Source organism: Haliotis asinina, chromosome 2 (assembly GCF_037392515.1).
Source record: "Haliotis asinina isolate JCU_RB_2024 chromosome 2, JCU_Hal_asi_v2, whole genome shotgun sequence".
Taxonomy (NCBI): Eukaryota; Metazoa; Mollusca; class Gastropoda; order Lepetellida; family Haliotidae; genus Haliotis; species Haliotis asinina.
The window spans coordinates 7,444,663-7,466,526 of NC_090281.1; the positions used below are offsets into that span (position 1 = coordinate 7,444,663).

The following is a 21,864-nucleotide window of genomic DNA, read 5'->3' on the forward strand; positions in this document are numbered from 1 at the left end:
CCTTTGTGATTAACCAAACAGAACACAGCTTACCAAATCGCGAAAGCAGACATTCGCACATACCTTTTGAACTGTTTATCTCGAAAAGGTTCACACCCGAACAATTCCAAATGCTATGTAACGTATGATCACTTATGAGAGATGCACACTGCGCACGTTACAACCATGACAACAGTGAGTAAACAGTCGCTGAAAATAGTGTTCTTGACAATATTCAAGGATGTCATCTTGCGGAAATATTAGATAGTGGTTCTCATGTCAACAGAAACCCCAAAGCATATATACTGCAGGTCAAATAACTGTGTTATATGCAGATTTTCGTTTGTGGAGAGATCTGTGTCAGTGATCTGAATATTTTGTAAGTCCCTCTGATCCCTAAGTAGCAGCCGTTGTCTGATTGGTTAAATCTGTTTAACCATCTCACTATTGATTGGACGGTCATTGGTCACTTAAAGGTTCCTGATGCGACCTTCTACAAGGGTTTGTTAGACTCACTGGTGGAATGTAACGAATAACACTGAGACTAAGCTTACTTAGACTGAGTGTCTAATGGGCAAAATATTCTCTGAAACTACTAAAGTAACTGTTAGTTAATTAACTGAAAGTAACTAAGTAACTATGTAACTAAAATCGATTAGTGAAGCCTGTGGTGCAGAGAAAAGTTTCTAAATTTGGTAAAGACTGGTGTTGACATTCATAGCACTGAAATACCAGAAACTGTAAGTTATCGTAACATGAAGGATCATGGATGATTCCGGAACGCTAAGACAGCAAACAAATATGTGAAAGATTTTAGTTGAAAAAAGACATAGATAATTTACTGGATGCCACAATATATGAAACTGACTGCCTGATATAATAACAACCGGCGCTAGGCCTCTAGACCAGCGATTATTTCAAATGCTGAGAAGGGGCCGTTTTATATCGTTCATATTAGGATGTGAAGAAACTGAATTCTAATGTGACCAATGACAGGAAACAGAGACGTTTTCTTCTTCACTGTGATTTCAGTGTTGAATGTACACTTTCAAGCTGAGCCAAGTGATGCCACCATCTTTGCTGGTCAGTCCTTGACCTTGAAGTGTGTTCCACCAATCAGCATTCCTCCTGCACAAGTGACATGGTACAGGGACTATCAGCCATTACAGTCAATATCAGCCAGTGCTGGAGTGTGGGATCTACAACTTCAGTCTGTGCAAGCTGACGATGAGGGTGACTATTTCTGTGTGGCTGAGAACTCTCTCTCCGTCCCCACCAGTCGGACGTCCAGAGTGGCCACAGTTACAGTACAAGGTGTGTATAGATTTATGGTGTTTCTGGAGCAGGATCAGTCACCTTTCAACAAGCACCTAGTGTGTCTGCAAGTGAGTTGTGATGCATGAAAATATGATTATGATATGCATGATTTTGTCAGAACTACAGTAGTGGCTGACTGTATTGTGATTGCTGACATGCTGCTGGGATCCATGTGTGACTTTGCAACAATTAGAAATGTTCACTTTCTCTTGGTATACTTTATCCATAGGTGCACCAATATTCACTGAACCTCCATTGAACCAGAGAGTTATCAAGGGGAGACTACTGCAGTTGACCTGCAAAGTTCAAGGTTCGCCCACTCCGACAGTCTCTTGGCTGTTTGATGGAAGGAAACTGTCACCGTCCAGTCAGATTAGTTTCAGGTTAGTTTGTCATTCAGTATCATACTCAGGGATATTGCTCAGTCACTTGTTTGTCAGGACCGAATTTGTTATGTATACCTTGAACATACCTTCCATTTACTCATTTAGTGCTTCAAGGGCTCATTGTCTGCTGATGACGTACTTTCAAGAGGAGTGGTGAGACTGATTGATTTATTTGATAGCATGCAATCTTATCTGTCCTGACACAAATATTTAAGGACTTCCTTCTTGTGACTGGAATATCGTAACTAGTATCTCTCATTTTCTTGTCCACTACTGCCTCCATGCTTTAGTAGATAAAGCATCTGACTGTTTAGTGAATTGTCGTGGGTTCAATCCCCAGCAGCGTCGTACCATTAAAATATGGTATTTGCTGGTCCCTGTCTGGCGCTCATAGGTACATCAAGGACTGTCAGCTCAGAGTCAGTGTGATGTGTCTGAATGAGGTATTCATGGTATCTCACAGAGCTCACATACACATGCATGTGTAATGGCCATAAAATGTCCAAGTCCTGTGCTGGGATTCAAACCACTGACCTGATCCGAAGCTGGACACCTTGTCAACATGACCAAAGAGGTCAACCCCGTCAGCCGGCTGACAGGTGAGGTTGTATGAGCATAATGTTCTGATGTACATACGAGGGTTGGCTGAAAAGTTCTCAGCCTGAGTGGTTTTTCCCCACCAGGTAGAGACAGGTGGTTTCCACCAATGAGGACAATCATTTAGTGAATCATAGACACAAGAACTACAAACGTACTAATAGTTTTATCTCAACTACAGCTCTTTTGGTAAACCTACCCTCTGAAATCATCAGAAATGGACAAAACTGAATACAGGGCAGTCATCAAGTACTTGCAAAAGAAAGGGATGTCCCCAACACAGATACATGCTGACATGGTCTCCACTCTAGGGGATGATGCTCCTTCAATTTCCACAGTAAAGAAGTGGGCTGCAGAATTTAAGAGTGGCAGACAAAGCCTTGATGATGACCCACGCTCAGGAAGGCCTTCAACAGCAACCACTCCAGAAAACATCACGCGAGTGCTCAATATGTTGATGGATGATCGACGATTGACTACTCGACATATTGCTAGTGTAGTGGGCATCTCTCATGAGAGGGTTGAGCATATTATCACCAACGAATTAGGAATGACTAAAGTTTCTGCAAGATGGGTGCCAAAGCTCTTGACAGCAGAACAGAAACGTGTCAGGTTCCAGACGTCCCTTGACAATTTGCGTCGTTTTGAAGCAGATCCCGATGATTTTGTGGCACGATTTGTAACCATGGATGAGACCTTGATACATCACTTTCAACCACAAACAAAACTACAGTCAAAACAGTGGAAGCATCCTGATTCACCAGCTCCGAAGAAAGCCAAGTCTGTTCCTTCAGCTGGAAAGGTGATGGCATCAGTCGTTTGGGATTCCAGGGGTATTCTGCTCATTGATTATCTTGAAAAAGGTCAAACTATCAACGGCAGATACTATGCTGATCTACTGAACCAGTTGCGAGAAGCAATCAAAGCCAAACGACGAGGGATGATCCAGGGATGAGACATTTCCACGGATCCACGGAAATCCGCGTTTTTTTACATCCCCAGGGTCATTTTTCTGAAACGTCTAAATATATATACAGTGTTAATATTGATTTTAGAAGCCATAGTTAGTGTGTAAAATGCCAAAATCCCAGGAGCTTCCGGGGGGCTTCGCCCCCCTGGGCCCCCGACCAGGCTCCGCCCTGGACCTGGCTAGACCCCCGACTAGTTTTCAGCTGTAAATGAAAATTTCCATTCTCATCCCTGATGATCGCTAAAGGTGTCCTCTTCCACCAAGACAATGCGCCTGTTCACAAATCGGTGGTGGCCATGTCAACAATCCGCGATTGTGGCTTTGAACTCATTGACCATCCTCCTTATTCACCTGATTTGGCTCCTTCTGACTTCCACCTGTTCCTCAAAATGAGAAAGGAACTCGCCGGTCGCCATTTTGCAAGTAATGATGACGTCATTTCCGCTGTGACTGATTTTTTAGGGTAGCTGAAGAAGATTTCTTCCTGACCCGGATTCGGGCCTTGCAGCATCGCTGGCAAAAGTGTGTGAACTTGGAAGGGGACTATGTAGAAAAATAAATTACAAACGTGGACTTTGTAACTTTTTTTCACAGTGAGGCTTAGAACTTTTCAGCCAACCTTCGTAGTTTAACCCATTTCATCTTACTTGTCCACTCATTCACTTTCTCTCTTCTTTCTTTGTGGTTTCAGGGACAGTAATCAGGAACTATTCATCAGCAATGTTGACAAGTCCCATGAAGGAAGGTACACCTGCATCACACACAATATGTTCGGAACCAAGACTGTGAATGTTTCCATCAGTGTCACAGGTATGTATGTATACAGTTAGTAAGTCGTAGGCATACAATATATTATTACTTGCCCGTTGAAGATACTACAGTTACAGTGTAATATTTTTACGGCAATATTACGTAATACCGCTTGACATATGACGTCAAAATGGTTCAAAATTGTGACGTCACAATGCTGATGTTGCTACTAGACCTTGCTTGACATGCTGAAAGCTGAGAGTCCTCACACTGTAGGCAATTTCGCCACAGTTTCTGTTTCCATTTATGTTGGTGAGTAATAAACAGAATGCTATACTCGTTTCCGTGAAATATCTTGTTTATTAAGCTCATGAAAGATTTAGTGTCAAACTCACTTTTGCTTGCTTGATACCAAATCATTAACTCGTTTAATAAGAATGGTATTACACAGAAGGTTGTTTAGTATCCTCTGTATGTGTCAATGTGCAGTAGAAAACCCAACAGGTCCTGTTCCTTCACCGCCCTTATTACACACAGCCTACTACTGTATTAAAGTGTTCACCATGGTGCTTCAGTGACCTTCCACCTTCAGCAAATTTAAACTAATATCATGTCCTGCAACTATAAAATTTGGATTTACACATTAAATATGGAAATGAAAACTGAGGTTTCACCATTGTGGATAAATATTCTGATCTTTAGTCTAACCCTACACTGCAGTTAGGACATCTGTGTATGGTTAAACTGCTTGTATAGTGCAGTAAACTCCCTGGATCTTGAACCCCATGAAGACAGGTTCAAGATATTGTATCATTCGAGATTGAAACACATTGTATATTTGCACAGTGTGTACATATTACTACATACACTTTGACCCTGTATACGACAACACAAACAAAAAATCTCTAGTTTCATTTTTTTTCTCTTGACGGTAATCATCATAGCTATCATACACAAGATCCATAGATAGGGCGTAGATGGATGTTGGGTGGTATGACAAAATCTTCAGCGGCTTTATTCTGGTGTCCCCACTCTCGGCAGCTTTGATAGCAGCCAACTTATATCTACGGAATGCACTGTTGATTTTCTTTACCTTGTCCATGTCGATCTAGCAATCCTACTGTACGATTACTTAGACCTTTACCAGATTGCTCACAATCATCAACACTTGACATGATACAAGAAAATGACCGACATAACAAAGAGGGCACTTTTATAGCCCCAAAGGTGATTCTCAACCAACTGGCAGTTGACTTAATCCATATGTATCAGCGTATGTGTTTTTGATGTACCCATACACGGCGAATGAACCTGGTTAACTGCTCACGTGTCATAGCCTCACAACAAAGTGGCAGTGACACGGTGAACTCAATTTAACTAATCCTCACTTTATTTAACCATGTAAGTACAATTGTTTATGCAACTAATTGTTTGTTTACAATGCATTGAACGTGTCTACAAAATGTTTCTTATGGTGAGTACAGTTTGAGATTGAGATACAAAATTTATATGATTTGGTGATCTTGGGACTAATTTTCAGGTTCGAGATATCATGTGTACGTGCGTCTTGAACGTAGAGATACAAATACAAAAATAATGATAAATATATAAGAAGATGTCGGTCTGGAGATTAGGTTTCTGATATGTGGAGGATTTGAGATTCAGGGATTCAAGATCCAGGAAGTTATCTTTATATACAAGCTAGTATAGCAAAACAAAAACAACATAAAACCAGATAACATGTTCCAAGGTTATACGTAATGCATTAATAAACATCAATTACACACAAAAGACACAATGCATGCAGAAAATATATTCAGAGGGATGAACAGTGATATGTTTTATTCGTAATTCTTTACAGGCAGGATTTCTGGAAAGATTTCTGTGATTATACTAGTTACTAGAGTTTACAGTTTGGTACACAATACTATTGAACTAGTAGCAGTGGGTTATCTGGACCAATAGTTTGTAGGTCAACGTGAACACCTGGAGTTCAGAAGTGAAACACTCTAAACACTCTCACCTTAATCAGCTCTTCAGTCAGGAGAATGTATAAAGTGTTTCATACTTTCAGATACAAAAATATGTTGAAGTCAGTTGTTTTTACTCAACATAAACAATAACACCCCCATATGCTGCTTCTTTATCATTAATACGAAAACACTGGAGACAACAAGAGTAGACGAGGGTGATAATTAAAGATGGGCCTTGGCTATGAGTAGTATTCCATGATTAGGTGCAGCCTAATATAATTTTGTTCACGGAAATATATATGCAAAAATGCAAAAAAAATTCTTGGTTAGCCTATCAATGTCCTCTTCAATGGTTAAAAGGCAAAACTGAAGATCTGGGTTAAAATTAGTCTTTGACAACCCATGCTTGTCGTAAGAGACGACTAACAGGATCGGATGGTCAGGCTTGCTGACTTGGTTGACATAAGTCATGATATCCCAGTTGTGTACATAGATGATCTGCTGTTCATAACTGGATTATCTGGTCCAGACTCTATTGTTTGCAGACTGCCGCCATGTAGTTGGCATATTGCTGAGTGCGGCTTAAATCACGCCAAATCCAATGTTCAAGGCAGACATAACAGAATCAATAACAAATTGCTGGATCAGTTATTGTTCACACTATCGCTCAAATTCTTGTGTATTGTTTTGTTATTGTAATATTGTTTTTCAATTCAGAAGCTCTTTTTTCCAGTCCCACCCGTGACTTTGAAAGATTTTGGTACCATTGTTGTGACATCTGGTGACACAGCCATTTTGCCTTGTGAAGTGTATGGGGATCCCAGACCAGAAGCTCACTGGTTCACAGGTAGGTCAGACATACATCTTCAGGTAATATTACTGGTACATATTTACACTAGACAGAAGACCCCTTAGTTCAGAGACCCATGAAGGTCCCGGGGTAGAATAGGCCTTCAGCAACCCATGCTTGCCATAAAAGGCGACAATGCTTGTCGTAAGAGGCGACTAATGGGATCGGATGGTCAGGCTCGCTGACTTGGTTGACACATGTCATCGGTTCACAATTGTGCAGATCGATGCACATGTTGATCACTGGATTGTTTGGTCCAGATTTGATTATTTACTGACCGTCACCATATAGCTGGAATATTGCTGAGTGTGGCGAAAAACTAAACTCACTAACTCTCTTCGTTCAGAAATGAAAAACAAGGCAAATGTTAATTTTCTGGGATATTTGTTCCAGATGGGAAGCAGATTAAGGAGGATGATCGCAGGTCCATAGTGGACCTGTCACTCTACATAGAAAATGTGACGTCTGCCGACCAGGGTCACTATGCCTGCAGAGCTGAAAATGAAGCTGGTGCAACATGGGCTAACGGGACACTCTCTGTCCAGGGTAGGCCAGTTTTGTGAGATATTGATGTGTTTTGCATGCAGTTGTGATGTCTTTTAGATCTGTATATCATCAAAAACAAAATTTGGTGTCAGATTCCACCTATATGTTTAACTGTCCTTATGTGTCCTATTTTTGGTGTCCACTGCTTTGATACTTGTGAAATAAAAGCTTAATTGTCATAGAACCACACTCACTTACCTGAGGACTTGTAAGTATGAACCTCTTAAATCACAGACAGGGTCTAGCAAAGTAATGTGAATGGAGTTATGGCAGTTTGAATATATGACACGTTCAACAGCTTCTTTTTATCCTCAACATTTCAGAGCTAATTCGTGCTCCTTCCTCAGATGAATTTGATAAAATAAAAAGAAGTTGTTTTCCATAAAAACGTGTCATTTGTTCATGTTTGACAACTTCAAAATGCATTTCAAGAACTTCATGGCAGTTTGTCAATGGTGAAATACCTTCTTGATGCTCTAGTACCTCCCAAGATCACTGAAGGCCCTGTGGACAAGGTGGTGGTGATTGGTCAGCCCGTACTCCAATTTTGCAACACTCAAGGTGTGCCCTCCCCTGACATAAAGTGGTTGTTCAATGTGAGTATGTGAACATAGTGAATCTAGTGTATCATCATACATATGTCTTTACCAAAGAATGGGACTAATGGGGCTCAGAGGTAATCAGAGGTACTGTATGGTAATCAGAAGTACTGTATGGTAATCAGAGGTTCTGAGTGATAATTCAAGGTATACTGGCGTCTCCTATTCTCGCGGTACTTACGAATATCAGCTGAAAAAATAATATAAACAGTTCTTTTCGTATGTATGCCTGTTGTTTTAAAATGAAGAGATTCCCCCTCTAACATCTGCACCTATCAACTGCTTGATCCATCAAGTGTATTATCTCATTTGAGCTCGATGAAAAACATGGTCGTCTGCTGCTGACTTTTCGAGGCGTCTCCTATTCTCGTGGTACAACGAGAAAGTAACATTATTACGTGTAAGGACGGGGAATCTTATCGGGAAGGGCGGGGAAAAGTTATGATTTTTCCAAGTTGGTTAAAACTCACGAATATTGGTTACATTGCAAAATTTTGATAATTCACAGACTTGGGCCACTTCCTAGTTACTGGTCAATGATGTAAACAACCGCAAAGTATCACACATCGGCGACCTCGGCAGAAAATGTGTTTACCGCGAGAATAGGAAACCCTCGAGAATAGGAGACGGCCCTATACTGTGTGATAATCAGTGTATTTCATTTTCGTTCTATAAGGAAGGAATGAGGAAAGAATGTGACCTTGTCCCTATTTTTGTCATGCGTTGTAGTAAAGCTATATTAAATCAGCAAAAACTGTTTCAACATTCATCTGTCATGAGAATGATGTTATGAGATTAGTACCTCTAATATCATGATGATATTTACATTGCATAATTGAACTTAGCTAACAATCTGTGTATGTATCAAAAGCTGCCAATACAGGATTTATATTATTTATCACACAGTCTACAGGTAATCTGCCAGAGGGCGTGTCACTGTTGTCGGACCGTATCACTCTGAAGATATCCTATGTGGACTGGCTCCATGTAGGCACCTACGCCTGTGTGGCCACCAACAGTGTTGGTCTGGCAAGTAAATCTGGGACAATCAAGCTCAAAGGTGAGGGCATGCTGTATCACAAGACTCGGTATTAATATTCTTCGAATTCCTTGGCATTTATGATCATTTATGATGTTCTGTAATAGTTCTTTGCAGCTAATTTTGCAATCAATCTTATTTGAACACTCGCTTTGGGATGTCTTCCCAATTTATTCTGATTGGTCAGGAGTTATTATGCAATGATACATTGACCTCTACAGTGTTTATGCACCTCTGAAATTGTGAAAATAGTAACAGATTTACACCAGTTTTGTAATGTACTTGCAAACGCACAGATGAACTACAAGTGATGTTTACCAGATAGCTTCATCTACCTTTGTAGCATGATAATTTTTTTATTAAAATGTATTGTCAGAGCATGTATACAAGCTTGTATTTCATCCATGAACATACAGGGTCATCTTCACTAGCATTAAATAACCTATCATGCTTTTTCCTAGTAATGTGAGCAGAGCGGCCATATATGCTGAACAGCAAAAGAAATGCAACTCTGGCTTTTTGTCAAGTTTTTAAAAATACTGGAGAAAAGAATTTATGGATGTTGGTATTTTTATGATTGATATTTCATCAGTTTATCAGTGAATAAATAGATCATTATTTATAATTTCAAAATTTACATATATTTCTAACTATTTTTGTCCAGTATGGAAGACATAAACATGAACACTTACCTTTTTAAGATTTCTCTTTTTTTTAAAACTTGTGTTCCTTTTTTGTTGTTCAGTATATGTTCGAGCTTGATGAAGACAGTATTGTACACAAACCATCCACATTGGACAATTTTGAATGTTTTTTTTTACAGTAAGCTTCAAGGTTGTCAGTATTTTCATAAAACTTAACTACATCACCTAGTATGTATCTGCTGCAGTTCCTCCATCTATCAAGAACGTGACTGGCCAAAATGTAGTAGACAAAGGGGAGACAATCCTCCTGGACTGTGTAAATGATGGGACACCAACACCACAGGTTGAGTGGACTCACAAGGGGGAGGTAATCCAGGAAACTCTAGATGGGAGAGTTACTTTTCCTTCTCGACAAAGACTCAGGATAATGTTCTCAACAGTACAAGATGCAGGTAAGTAGACAGACAGATGTGATGGATGAAGAGTGAGTGAGTGAAAGTTGCTGCGTCAGCAATGTTACAACTGTCGGGGCATGATGGGAGAAGTAATTTGACCAGGGTTATGACTTCTTGTGTCATGATACCAGTGTTCGCGCTAATGCAGAAACCTGCGTTTTCATGCAACAAATAATAAAAAATCGCAAAAAATATTTTTCGGGTATGTTTTGGGTGCATAAATTCAAGAATTAAATTAATTTTAAACAGTACCATAAAACAAATAGATGTAGAAAAACAATAATTTTGAAATGATTCAGTATTGTAATGAAAATTGGTACAGAACCTACTGCGAACACTGGATAGCATGCATGGTTTTAGTTCCCTCAAAATAGGCTACTTCACAGTGCGAGCATCATGATGAAGCTAAAAATGAGACACAAAGCATTCAAGAGGATTTAAATTGGATAATCTAAAACAGCATTATTGAAAAAATCTATCAAATTCATTACCTTGCGTTTTGGGTTCTAAATGCAAGGAATTGTTTTGTTCAGTCTGGAAATATTTCAGTTGTTTTACAGTATTTATGAAAGTTTGTTTTCATCTTGCTCTAAATTAACAGAAAAGATATACTTAGGCAATGTGACTTTCCTTGGATTGGATCAGGTTTTGTTTATTTCAAGAGATTTTGATATGATAACATATCAGTAATGATTCAGAATGGTTTGATTGTCAGTGCCCACACCAGCTTTTTTCAAGTCTGTCTTTGTTGACATCTTAAATTGTTGACTACATTAGGAGGTCCATCCAAGTACCGATGATACATTTCTGTGCCACCAGTGTATAACTTGCCATGGCCCACAAATATATATGAATTAGATATATTTGCAATATACAAGAAATATTTTGTATGTTTGAGATAGGCAGAAGTCCACCAGAATCAAACTTTGGTTCCTTCACAATAACATGGAATCATTACAAACATTGGACATGGAAAACATAGTTAGACTGAGTATGTTTTGAATGTCCCCTCACAGTCTTTATTGTTGTTATTGAATGTTACAATGGTGACAAGACAAGTGATATATCCTCACTCCAGGGTTGTATGGCTGCCGTGTGAGCAACGATGTGGGCAATGTCACCAGGACACTTCACGTGTATGTTATAGGTAAGACCTGACACTGACTACACTTGTTTTGTGTTGTATTCTGCCTAGGGAGCTCATGAAAGAAAATTGCTTGAACACTGATAGTGAGTGAATGAGTGAGTATGTGAGATTAGTTTTGCACAGAGGACACCAGAAATGGGCTTCAGACACTGTACCTGGGGAATCAAACCTGACCTTTGGTGTGACGAGTGAATGCTTTAAGCACAAGGCTATACCATGGTCTCTAAACACTGAAACATTCACTGGGGTTAGTAGTAATGTTGTGTTTTCAACATGTCTTTTTTGTTTTGGAAACAAAGTGCTGTATGAATGTTGGTATTAGACATAGTAATCATCTCCAATGACTTTTCAGTGATAATTACTTATTAGAACTGGTCTCACAGGTTTTCATTAAGTGTATACCTGTGAAGATCTGGGTTAATAGCGGTCCTCAGTAACCAATGCTTGTCATCAGTCTTTCTGACTTGGTTGACACATGTAGTCGTATCCCACTTGTGTAGGTTGGTACTCATGATGTTGATCAATGAGTTGTCTGGTCCAGACTTGATTATATAAAGACCTTTGCCATATTGCTGGATTATTGCTGAGTGTGGCATTAAACATCAAACTGACCAACCAAAAATTATAAAGTCTTCTAGCTGGTGTTGGCAGATGATGAATAGTGGACACTGAGAAATATATGTATTTCCTTCCCCTGACTGATCACTGAATTACTGAATTGTTCTACTCCTGATACACCTGATCCCAAAAAACAGTTGTTACCAGGCCTTTGTGAATCAAAGACATTGCAGACCAAAACATAAACTTATATATACTTATGCATGAAATCCTACAAGTGTCAGTTTGGTCTGTATATTGAGCATCAAAACGTAAACAAACAAGGAATAGAATGATGTAGTGGTAATATCCCCCTTATGTTACATCAGAGCCCCCAAAGCCACCGGTGCTGTCAAATGCAGTTGCTCTGTCCAAGTCTTCTGTGGAGCTGCTCTGGATCCCCAACTCACAGGAGCCTCTCACCAACGTCACCAGCTATGCTGTCAATTATAAGAAAAGGTGGGGCCATCACCATCAATGATACAGGAGAATTAGAGGATAGTGTTGTCAAGAGTTAACTCTAGCTACAGCTAGCAACAGACTCTGATGACTAGTGAAATATGTTTCCAGTTGTCTTCTGGACTAGTTTTAGAAATCGGTAAAGCTAAGTAATATGATCTTTCACAAAGGTATTCTTTGGATGTGTGAATGTTTTCGATGGTCTGTTTTAGGAAATACTTGGAGAAAGTGTGAAATAGCCAGTAGTGTTCTGTGTTGCACACCAGTGAAATGTATCTGTCTTTTCTGAACTGTATGCTGGAGGTCCACTGTGCAAGTAAAATGATGAAAACGTTAGTTAATCTTGCAAGCTTATATTTTGACAGTTCACGGTCTTAAGGTGTAGCCAGGTATTTGATAAAACATTAGATTATTATACGACATTGATACAGTGATACTATACTTATTACTCAGACTGGAGACACAGTATGTGACATTCCCTGGACGACTGCCTTCAACCCTGAACCATTACGAGGTGGAGAACCTCCTGCCAGGCACTGAGTACACCTTCACCATCTCCGCTCAGAACTCGGCCGGCTTGGGGGTTCCCAGCAACGCACTAACCGTCACCACACTGGAAGCAGGTGAGAGTGGTCAGGGTCATTTATTTTGATAGGTTCAGTGGTTTATAACATTTTTCATTTCTGTTTGGTGGAAGAAAACAAAAACTGCTGCATATGAAAAGTCAGTCCATCACATTTCATGCAAATATATTTGTGTTGGCACACATTGTTAACCTAGATCAAGATATTATTTAAACATATTAGTAATTACTATGTCGGTCCTCTATTGGCCTTTGGTGAGATAGTATTTGGCCTGTCGGCCTATCCCTGTTTTCTCTGAGCTAATGTTGAAGTTGGTGACTTTAGAACTAAATTATCAACTGCTTTCTGAAGAGTTTTGCTTGGTGTGAATTGTTCCACATTTGGTAAATATTTCTGTCTGGAATCACATTTATGAAATGATAATGCTTCAGAATTATTCTGTCTGTTACAAAATATTGTTCTTATTGTTAAAATGGTTTTATTCTGTGATAGAAGGCTCTGTTTTGTACCTGTGTTTTGGTGTATTTTGAAACAGAGTCACAGTTTTAAAAAATTTCTCAAGTCTCAAGAAGAAGGATAAGTCCGCAGTGACTAGTAGTATCTGATGGTTGTTATTGTCTCATAAACATGTTTGTCTTCTCCAAGTAGGGCCAGAAACAAACTAGGATAATAACAATAGTCACACTAGATTTAAGTAAAATGATTTTCTCTGAGGCTGTGTAACAATTATTGTGAGAGAGATGTGGTAATCTTGTGCTAAGTTTGTACATTGGATGATCTGTGTCAGGGCCGTCTGCACCACTGAGGTTACGTCTGCTGTCAACGTCTGCTCATGGTGCCAGGTTGTCGTGGGAGGTGCCAGCACAGCAGAACGGGAATATCCGGAAATATCAAGTGCAGTACCGCGAAATGCTTGAGACAGATGCTGACATCACAGGTGAGTTGTTTGCATAATGACTGATGACCTTTTATATTGTCTGAATATGTGGATTCTAAGAATCTTGGTTTGAAGAATTGAGTCGGGTTTTATGCCTCGTTTAGCAACATTCCAGTAATATCATCATTGGGGGACACCAGCAGAGTGCTCCACACGTTGTATACTTGTGGAGAATTGATCCCAGGTCTTCAATGTGACGAACAAATGCTTAACCACTAGGCCATCCCACCGCCCCTGGTTTGAATGTGACTGAAACGAATGGTATTGATGTTTGACATTTGGGAATGAGGAAACCAACATATCTTGAACAGAGGATCAAAGATGTAATAATGAAGCAATTCAAGTTTAATTATCTTTCACCTTTTTTGCATGATTTCTCAAAAGTTGATATACACACCACACACTTGCTTAAAAGTGAAAATGCAAGTTTTTGTCCTCCAGCAGGCCAAATGAAGGTTAAGTCAAGCATAATTTTCAATAAACTGTGAAAATGTTGTTTTATTCAGAATATGATGTTCAGGAGATCTTAGACCCAAGCCTACCAAACCAAGAGTTTGATCTGCTTGACCTTCACCCCTACACCAAGTACGAGATCAGAGTGCGCGCAGCCAACCGTGAAGGGGAACAGGACCTATGGGGTCCCTTCTCTTCATCTCTCACTCTACAGACACACCCGGCGCGTATGGCTCTTTTCTGTACCTACCTGTTTTAAAGTAAACAGTTCCTGTTTTCAGACTTATGTCTTTCGAGTATTCGATGTCAGAGCCTGACATGTTCTTTTGAACCAACAGCATTAGCAGGAGATTTCCACCATTAAGTATCCTGTAATCAAATGCTAAGAAAAACCACCAAACTTTTGAGTGTTGGAATGTTATAAATTTTTCTTTTTCTCCATATTTACTATCCTCAAAACACATGACTGCAGATGGACATTGCTGTATGTGTTGTAGCTCCTGACTCAGGTCCTCGACACGTGTCTGCTGTAGCAGTTGGTTCCTGCATTGTAGAGGTCACCTGGCAGGTAAATGAAGAACAACATGGTCCTTTGGCATGTCATGATAATGTCTTTCCCATACAAGGTTTAATTATGCCCCACCCATACAAGGTTTAATTATGCCCCACCCATACAAGGTTTGATTATGCCCCACCCACACAAGGTTCATCTATGCCCCGCCAATAAAAGGTTTAGTTATGCCCTGCCCATGCAAGGTTCAATTATGCCCCACCCATACAATATTCAATTATGCCCCTGTTATACAAAGTTTCATGGGGGACCCATTGATCATCTCATTTAATGCCCTAACTCATAAATAGTTCAAAGATGCTTTATAAGACTTTCTACATGCATTGAACTTGTGTCTGCTTCTTTCTTTTTCTTAAAACAGCATTGCTTGAAGCACAGAAACCTATGCTGTAAGTTTAGAGACAAAGAAGTGATTTGGGTGGCCAGGCTGTCACATTTATGCAACTATTCAAACAAATTACCAGTGACATCAAGTTTCAGCTATGAAAAAATATTTAAAACTGTTTTCAGCATCATGTTTCTATTTTCATACACTTTAGAAATATTCCATCGTTATCATAGTGGATGACACAGGAAATGAGTTTCACACATTGTACCCTTGTGTGAAATAGAACCTTGGCTTTAAAGTGATGGGCAAACGCTTAACCTACAGGACTACCCACCAGCCTGAGCTGTCGTGGTGATAGGTTCCTGAGTAGTGATCATAGCAAGACATATCAGTGATGGTGATGAACTCCTGTGTTTTAGCCTCCCCCAGCTGGTGATGAGAATGGCCCTATCACCAGGTACACATTGAGGTACAGACAGCTGCTGTATCACACTCTGTACCTGGAAAAACACATCCTCAACTCCACCGCTGTCAACCTCACAGAGTTGTCTCCCTGGACAAACTACTCTCTGGTGATGGGGGCTGAAAACTCTGCTGGTCACAGTCCCTTGTCTGATCCTGTGTCTGTTCAGACACTTCCTGAAAGTAAGTGCTCTTAGCTCTGAATGTATACCAGACAAAAATAGTTAGGGATATATGCAAATTTTGACATTATGAATAAATATTAATCATAAAAACACCAATATCCTTAACTTATTTTGTCCAGCATAAATAACACTGATGCGATGCAAGACACTTGTTATGGATGTGCAACTTATTATTTACTGATGATGTTTCTGGGCTACTGCTTGTCGCTTAATCATTCACCTGAGGAAGGGGAAGTATTAGTCCACAAAAATCATGCATATTCATAACAAGTGTCTTGTTTTACCCTACCAACTTCTAAATGCCTGTCAAACATCTGAACATTGATGGGGTGTGACAAAATCAAACTAAAAAAGTACTGGGTACTGGTTTCATAGGTATGGTCATATTAAAATGTAAAGACAATAGGGAGCCTGGTCTGGTTTCTGGTCCTTGGTGCAATTTTCATTTCTCTGCGTCAAGCTGTTTTCATGTGACAAATGGCAGATAACTCTAAAGTGATTTCCCCAGAAAGGTTCAAAGTGCATATGACTTTGAGTCAGTATAATGTGTCTGCATAGTGTATACCTGTTCAACTACAACATGGTACCTCTGTGAGGTAGCGCCATAAACCAGCTTTGGTCCAGTATGTACCCACTCTTTATATATGTGCAGTAATCTTGAACATGATGCTGAACTGTTTTCTCTGTCACACAACCACAAAAGAACACAAAACTTATGTGTAGTAATAAGATTGTCACCAACTGTCATGTATGTTTTTCAGCTCCAACAAATTCTCCTGTAAACCTACAGGCTGTTGCCAAGACTTCTAAGCAAGTGGAGATCACTTGGGAGGTCAGTATGTGTCCGTTAAGGCATTTCATTTGTAGTCACGTTACAGTGACAGAATTGTTAGTAATACCCTTGAAGGTCTATGTTAGAGCTGGTCTTCAACATCCCATGCTTGTCTGCCAGTGAAGATCTGGGCTAGAACTGGTCTTCAACAGCCCATGCTTGTCTGCCAGTGAAGATCTGGGTTAGAACTGGTCTCCAGAAACCCATGCTTGTCTGCCAGTGAAGATCTGGGTTAGAACTGGTCTTCAACAGCCCATGCTTGTCTGCCAGTGAAGATCTGGGCTAGAACTGGTCTTCAACAGCCCATGCTTGTCTGCCAGTGAAGATCTTGGCTAGAACTGGTCTTCAACATCCCATGCTTGTCTGCCAGTGAAGATCTGGGCTAGAACTGGTCTTCAACATCCCATGCTTGTCTGCCAGTGAAGATCTGGGTTAGAACTGGTCTTCAACAGCCCATGCTTGTCTGCCAGTGAAGATCTGGGCTAGAACTGGTCTTCAACAGCCCATGCTTGTATGCCAGTGAAGATCTGGGCTAGAACTGGTCTTCAACAGCCCATGCTTGTCTGCCAGTGAAGATCTGGGTTAGAACTGGTCTCCAGGAACCTGTGTTTGTCTACTACCAGTGAAGAGCAGGGTTAGAACTGGTCTCCAGAAACCCATGTTTGTCTACCAGTGAAGATCTTGGTTAGAACTGGTCTCCAGAAGCCTCTGTTTGTCTACTACCAGTGAAGATCTGGGTTAGAACTGGTCTCCAGCAACCCATGTTTGTCTACTACCAGTGAAGATATGGGTTAGAACTGGTCTTCAGCATCCCTTTTGTCATAAGAAGCGAATAATGGGATTTGGAAGTCAGGTTGTGTAGATTGATGCTCATGATGTTGATCACTGGCTTGTAGGGTTCAGACTTAATTATTTTCATACTGCTGACATATAGTTGGAATACCTCTGACTGCAGAGGTAAATAACAAACAAACAAACCCCAATATGTTACTGAGAATTAATAGTATTGCTTACATTTTGCATAATCACAGACCCCAGAGCCCAGTGCTTGAAATATATTTACATTTGACATACTGCCATGATTACCCACAGATATTAGAAGTTTCAGGTCCTGACAAAACTCTGAAGACTCTCATTTGGAATGTTGCATGTTATGACAAACTGATCAGGATGTAAATTTACTGCAGTCCTTAGTCCTCTCAATGCTGCAGCCCAAACAACAGGAGAGTAGCATAATGACATCCTAAAATAAACTGAATGAAATCATCTACCTCAATTCAGCTGCGTCTTATGCTAAATGTAATTCACCAGACTAAAGGTTAAGCACCCATACAAATCTGAAGCAGATGGCAAGGACGTATGGACCTATTCAATTCAACCTAGATCCGACTGTCGATCTGATTACACCAGGCAATGTCACCATCAGTTCTGTATAGTATGTACCATGCAATAAATAATTAGCTGACTGATGCAGAATACTGATTGTGAATTGATGTTGAATGTCAGGCCCCTGGAGTGAGAGAGTGGAGTGCACCCTTGTCAGGTTGTGTGGTGCAGTACAAGGATTTGGCTTCAACAACGTGGAGGAACATCAACGTCACCAACATCTCCATCATCACAGTCAATATCAGGCTAGTTCAGTAGGATTTCCATGTATCTTAGTTTTCCTTATCCTGACTCATGCTAACTGCTTATCTCCTCTTCCTGTTGTAGGTAGTGGAACACCAGAAATCCCTTGAAGTTCCCTTCTAAAAGAAACGGACGTAAAATTCACATTCACCCATGTATTACCTCCCTTGCCACGCACATGGCCAGCTGACTGCCATGATACTTCACTCTCTCCCTATCGCCTGACGAGGGCAGCTGGAGGCACCTGGGGTCAGGGATACGGCGATACGTTTTTCATTCTTTTGGCTTTTTCTAACTAAATTTGTATTGTATGCGGTTTTGGACTTGTATATGTTTATTATTGAGACTTAGTCTCAGTTGATGAAATCGTGTTTTCAGTGCAGGTTACGGCTGTTGGCGTTTGACCCACATGTACTTTGGCCGGCGTGTAAACCTTTATGTTCTGCTCATACTCGTTTTAAGTTTTGCATTAATTTGTCTGAAGCAGAATTCTTACAATATTTACGGTCTGTTCACAGACAAGCTAGAGATAAGCAACATTGGCTCACATTAGCCATGTCTAACCTAGTGAAATAAAATCGGGTAACTGTGTAATTATTGATGCTGAGATTCATTCCAGCGAGATGCCAGCCATATCTCTGAGGTTGTGTCCAGGGTCGGGCGCGTCCCCTGCCAAGACTCAGAAGAAACCATCTGTTGAGGCAGGGCTGTCACAGACCAAGAAAACGAAGTCATCAAAGTCGAAGTTTTCATCTGTAAGATCATCGCAGAATCATCCCTCATTGTTGAAGAAATCATTCAGGGAGGAGAAGGTCCATTTTTTACGAGAGTCTCCGTTGATGATACAGAGTGAAGACATCAGTCGCATGATTGCAACCTCGGGCATTATAGACAACTCTTCAACACAGTCGTCAATGTATGAACCGCATGCATTCGATGCAGGCACTTTCATGCAACAATTTACAACACAGATGATGAACTTAGAGCGATGACTGGAAGAGGAAAGACGACTGCCCTCGTCAACGATGTCGACCTCAATTCAGCAAGAGGATTCATCTAGACCTGCACTCATGTCTGAGGATGAAGAGGAGGCGCACGCACGCACTCCAGAAGATCCAGGTCCTGTCATCGGGTCGCAGCAGAGAGAAGGATATACCCATGCTGAGTGAGTGCACTCCCACGAGTAGTTATATTTGGGGGAGTGACATGACGCGTTTGCATCAGTGCACTCATGGATGGACTCATCAACGGAGAAGTTCTCCTTCAGTCTCCCCTATTCATAAAAGACTTTGTATGCAGTCACCCTCCCCTTCGGTCTTAGATTCACTGCACTCAACGCAGCTGTTCGACGCAGACTCATGCATCCAACATGAGCTTGATTAGGTCATGTTGAAGAAGAACGAAGACTACAATCTTCAACCACGTCGACAGCTGCTCCTAGATCTACCAAGACTGCATCGTCACCTCTCTAGGTCGTCACACAACGCAGACTTCGTCAGCAACCTCTGTCATCACAGCAGACACCTCTACGAGTGAGCACTCAACTAGATCTGCACTCACTCTAGAGATGAAAAGGGGGTATATGCACGCAACTGCTCAGGAGGATCGTCATGGTACAACGGTGACGTCACGTCTACTATCTCATTGGTCCCCGTGACAACACCCTGTAAAAAAAGCCAGTGAGGTTTCATCTACAATCTGTTTGGTCCTCCAGAGACAACACCCTGCGCAGAACGTGATGTTATTTTTCCAGTGTTAGGAAGTCATCTACTTTTGACCTACAGTCATTCAACAATTGAAAGATGTCGTTTACACACTAGATTAGCAGTCTACAGCGTCATTTGATTGTTCAGACGGCATAGAGATCTTCCACAGCAGACTCAGTGCTGCCTATCTGGAGGCTTTGCAGCAATGAATGGTAGTTTCTGATCGGTCAGCCAACCAATTTTAAATAGACTTCCTTGGAATGTCAACATGTTCAGCGTTGATGATCTTAAGACGAAGAATGACACATCTTCACGGCATACGAGCTCATCATGGAGAAGTCAGCTCAGTCTACAGTTGGATTTCACTATCAGGTTATTAACTCAGCTCGAATGACTTGGGAATCTAACTCCTCAGGATTTGATTCATCACTATGTTGAGATACATCGCTGTCCCAGGATCGGTGGGTCGAAGTTCAAGCCGATGATTACAACAAGTTCTACTCCTCCGTTATTGCTATATATATGTCACTGATAATGTCTACTCGATCTGCTCATGTCACCTCAGGATATGACCAGACGAAGACACCTACTACTACTACGTTTACGTTAGTGGTTCCTGAGTCACGGTTGCACATCTTGACCTGTTTACGATGCTAGACGACTTGACAACACACCCGCTATGAGGAACTCATAAGTTAAGTGTCTGCGCGGGAACTTATATGTTACAGTCGGCATTCAACAACCATCTCTATGTAGACACATCTCACCAAACTGACTAATGTACCCGAGTTACTTGCCTTGCTACGCTGGTTCAAGTTGGAAGATCGACAACTTAGATTTAGAGCTCCAGCATCAGATCTAAGCCTCGTACTCCAACATCTCACAAGTGATGCGTACGAGCCGATTGATTGGACCTCATTTGAACTGCTATCTCAGAAGACGCTGTTTTTTACTTGCCTTGGTTACAGCTGCACAAATGTCAGAAATTCATGCTCTAGACATCAACCACATGAGCTTTGATGCAAGTCATCATCCGACAGCTCATCTGGGTCTACAATGGGATTTTGTTGCGGAAAATCAACTGCCAGATCAACTGGATAGGCAATTCCACATAACCGGCACTATCTTCAATCCCTAGACCTCATAATACTCAAGATTTATCATTATGTCCAGTCAGAGCATTGAAGATATGCATCACAAGTACCAAGTCTAGAAGGCAACATTTCAAGCGCCTTTTTATCCCTATATCTACTGAGACACGTACGGAAGTATCACTGTCTCAATGTAGATCAGAGCTGTTATATTGAGAGCTTTTAAAGCAGCAAGATTGGAACCTCCACGAGGCTCCAACCCACATGAAGTCAGAGCCTTGGCCTCTACATTAGCACTACATGGGAAATGCTCGCTATCAGCTATAATGGAGGGCTGCTTTGGGAAGTCAAACACAGTGTTTGCTAACCACTACCTATGAGACATGTCCACAGGGGACATCTCTGGCATTCATCAGTTTGGTCCTCTTGTCGTTGCAGAGCAACTAGCAGTTCCCCGAAGGCGCTGAGTCCACTCACCGTTTTATCACGTGACTTGTGGAAACCAGACGCTCTGCAGAGTATAATGATGGAAAGTCCATGCACACACGAGTGATTATGACCCTGTACTTGTAATGAACATACTTGTACAAGTGAGGGGTTGCAACTAGTCTCGATTGCTATATCTTTACATTTAAATGCATCAGAAACTAGCAGAACGCTAGTTATTTTCGATGTCATCACGTACCAGTCAACGAAGTCGTCTACAGAAGACAAGTTCAACTGGATGTGATTCCCCCAGAATCTATAATGAATATTGGAAAGGACAGGACAAAATTAT

General features: G+C 40.9%; 1 protein-coding gene across 1 annotated transcript in view; it reads left to right on the forward strand.

The window, feature by feature from the left end:
* LOC137272231 (contactin-5-like) overlaps positions 1 to 21,864 on the forward strand; it is a 54,769-nt gene that overhangs the window by 14,037 nt on the left and 18,868 nt on the right. Inside the window, exons 6-22 of the mRNA XM_067804591.1 lie at positions 1,012 to 1,293; positions 1,526 to 1,679; positions 3,941 to 4,059; positions 6,706 to 6,819; positions 7,216 to 7,368; positions 7,849 to 7,964; positions 8,874 to 9,027; positions 9,896 to 10,102; positions 11,184 to 11,252; positions 12,179 to 12,308; positions 12,762 to 12,931; positions 13,680 to 13,829; positions 14,336 to 14,509; positions 14,780 to 14,850; positions 15,601 to 15,826; positions 16,590 to 16,660; positions 18,167 to 18,291. Of these exons, the coding sequence (XP_067660692.1) occupies positions 1,012 to 1,293; positions 1,526 to 1,679; positions 3,941 to 4,059; positions 6,706 to 6,819; positions 7,216 to 7,368; positions 7,849 to 7,964; positions 8,874 to 9,027; positions 9,896 to 10,102; positions 11,184 to 11,252; positions 12,179 to 12,308; positions 12,762 to 12,931; positions 13,680 to 13,829; positions 14,336 to 14,509; positions 14,780 to 14,850; positions 15,601 to 15,826; positions 16,590 to 16,660; positions 18,167 to 18,291 (2,485 nt within the window). The remainder of the gene's footprint in view (positions 1 to 1,011; positions 1,294 to 1,525; positions 1,680 to 3,940; positions 4,060 to 6,705; positions 6,820 to 7,215; positions 7,369 to 7,848; positions 7,965 to 8,873; positions 9,028 to 9,895; positions 10,103 to 11,183; positions 11,253 to 12,178; positions 12,309 to 12,761; positions 12,932 to 13,679; positions 13,830 to 14,335; positions 14,510 to 14,779; positions 14,851 to 15,600; positions 15,827 to 16,589; positions 16,661 to 18,166; positions 18,292 to 21,864) is intronic.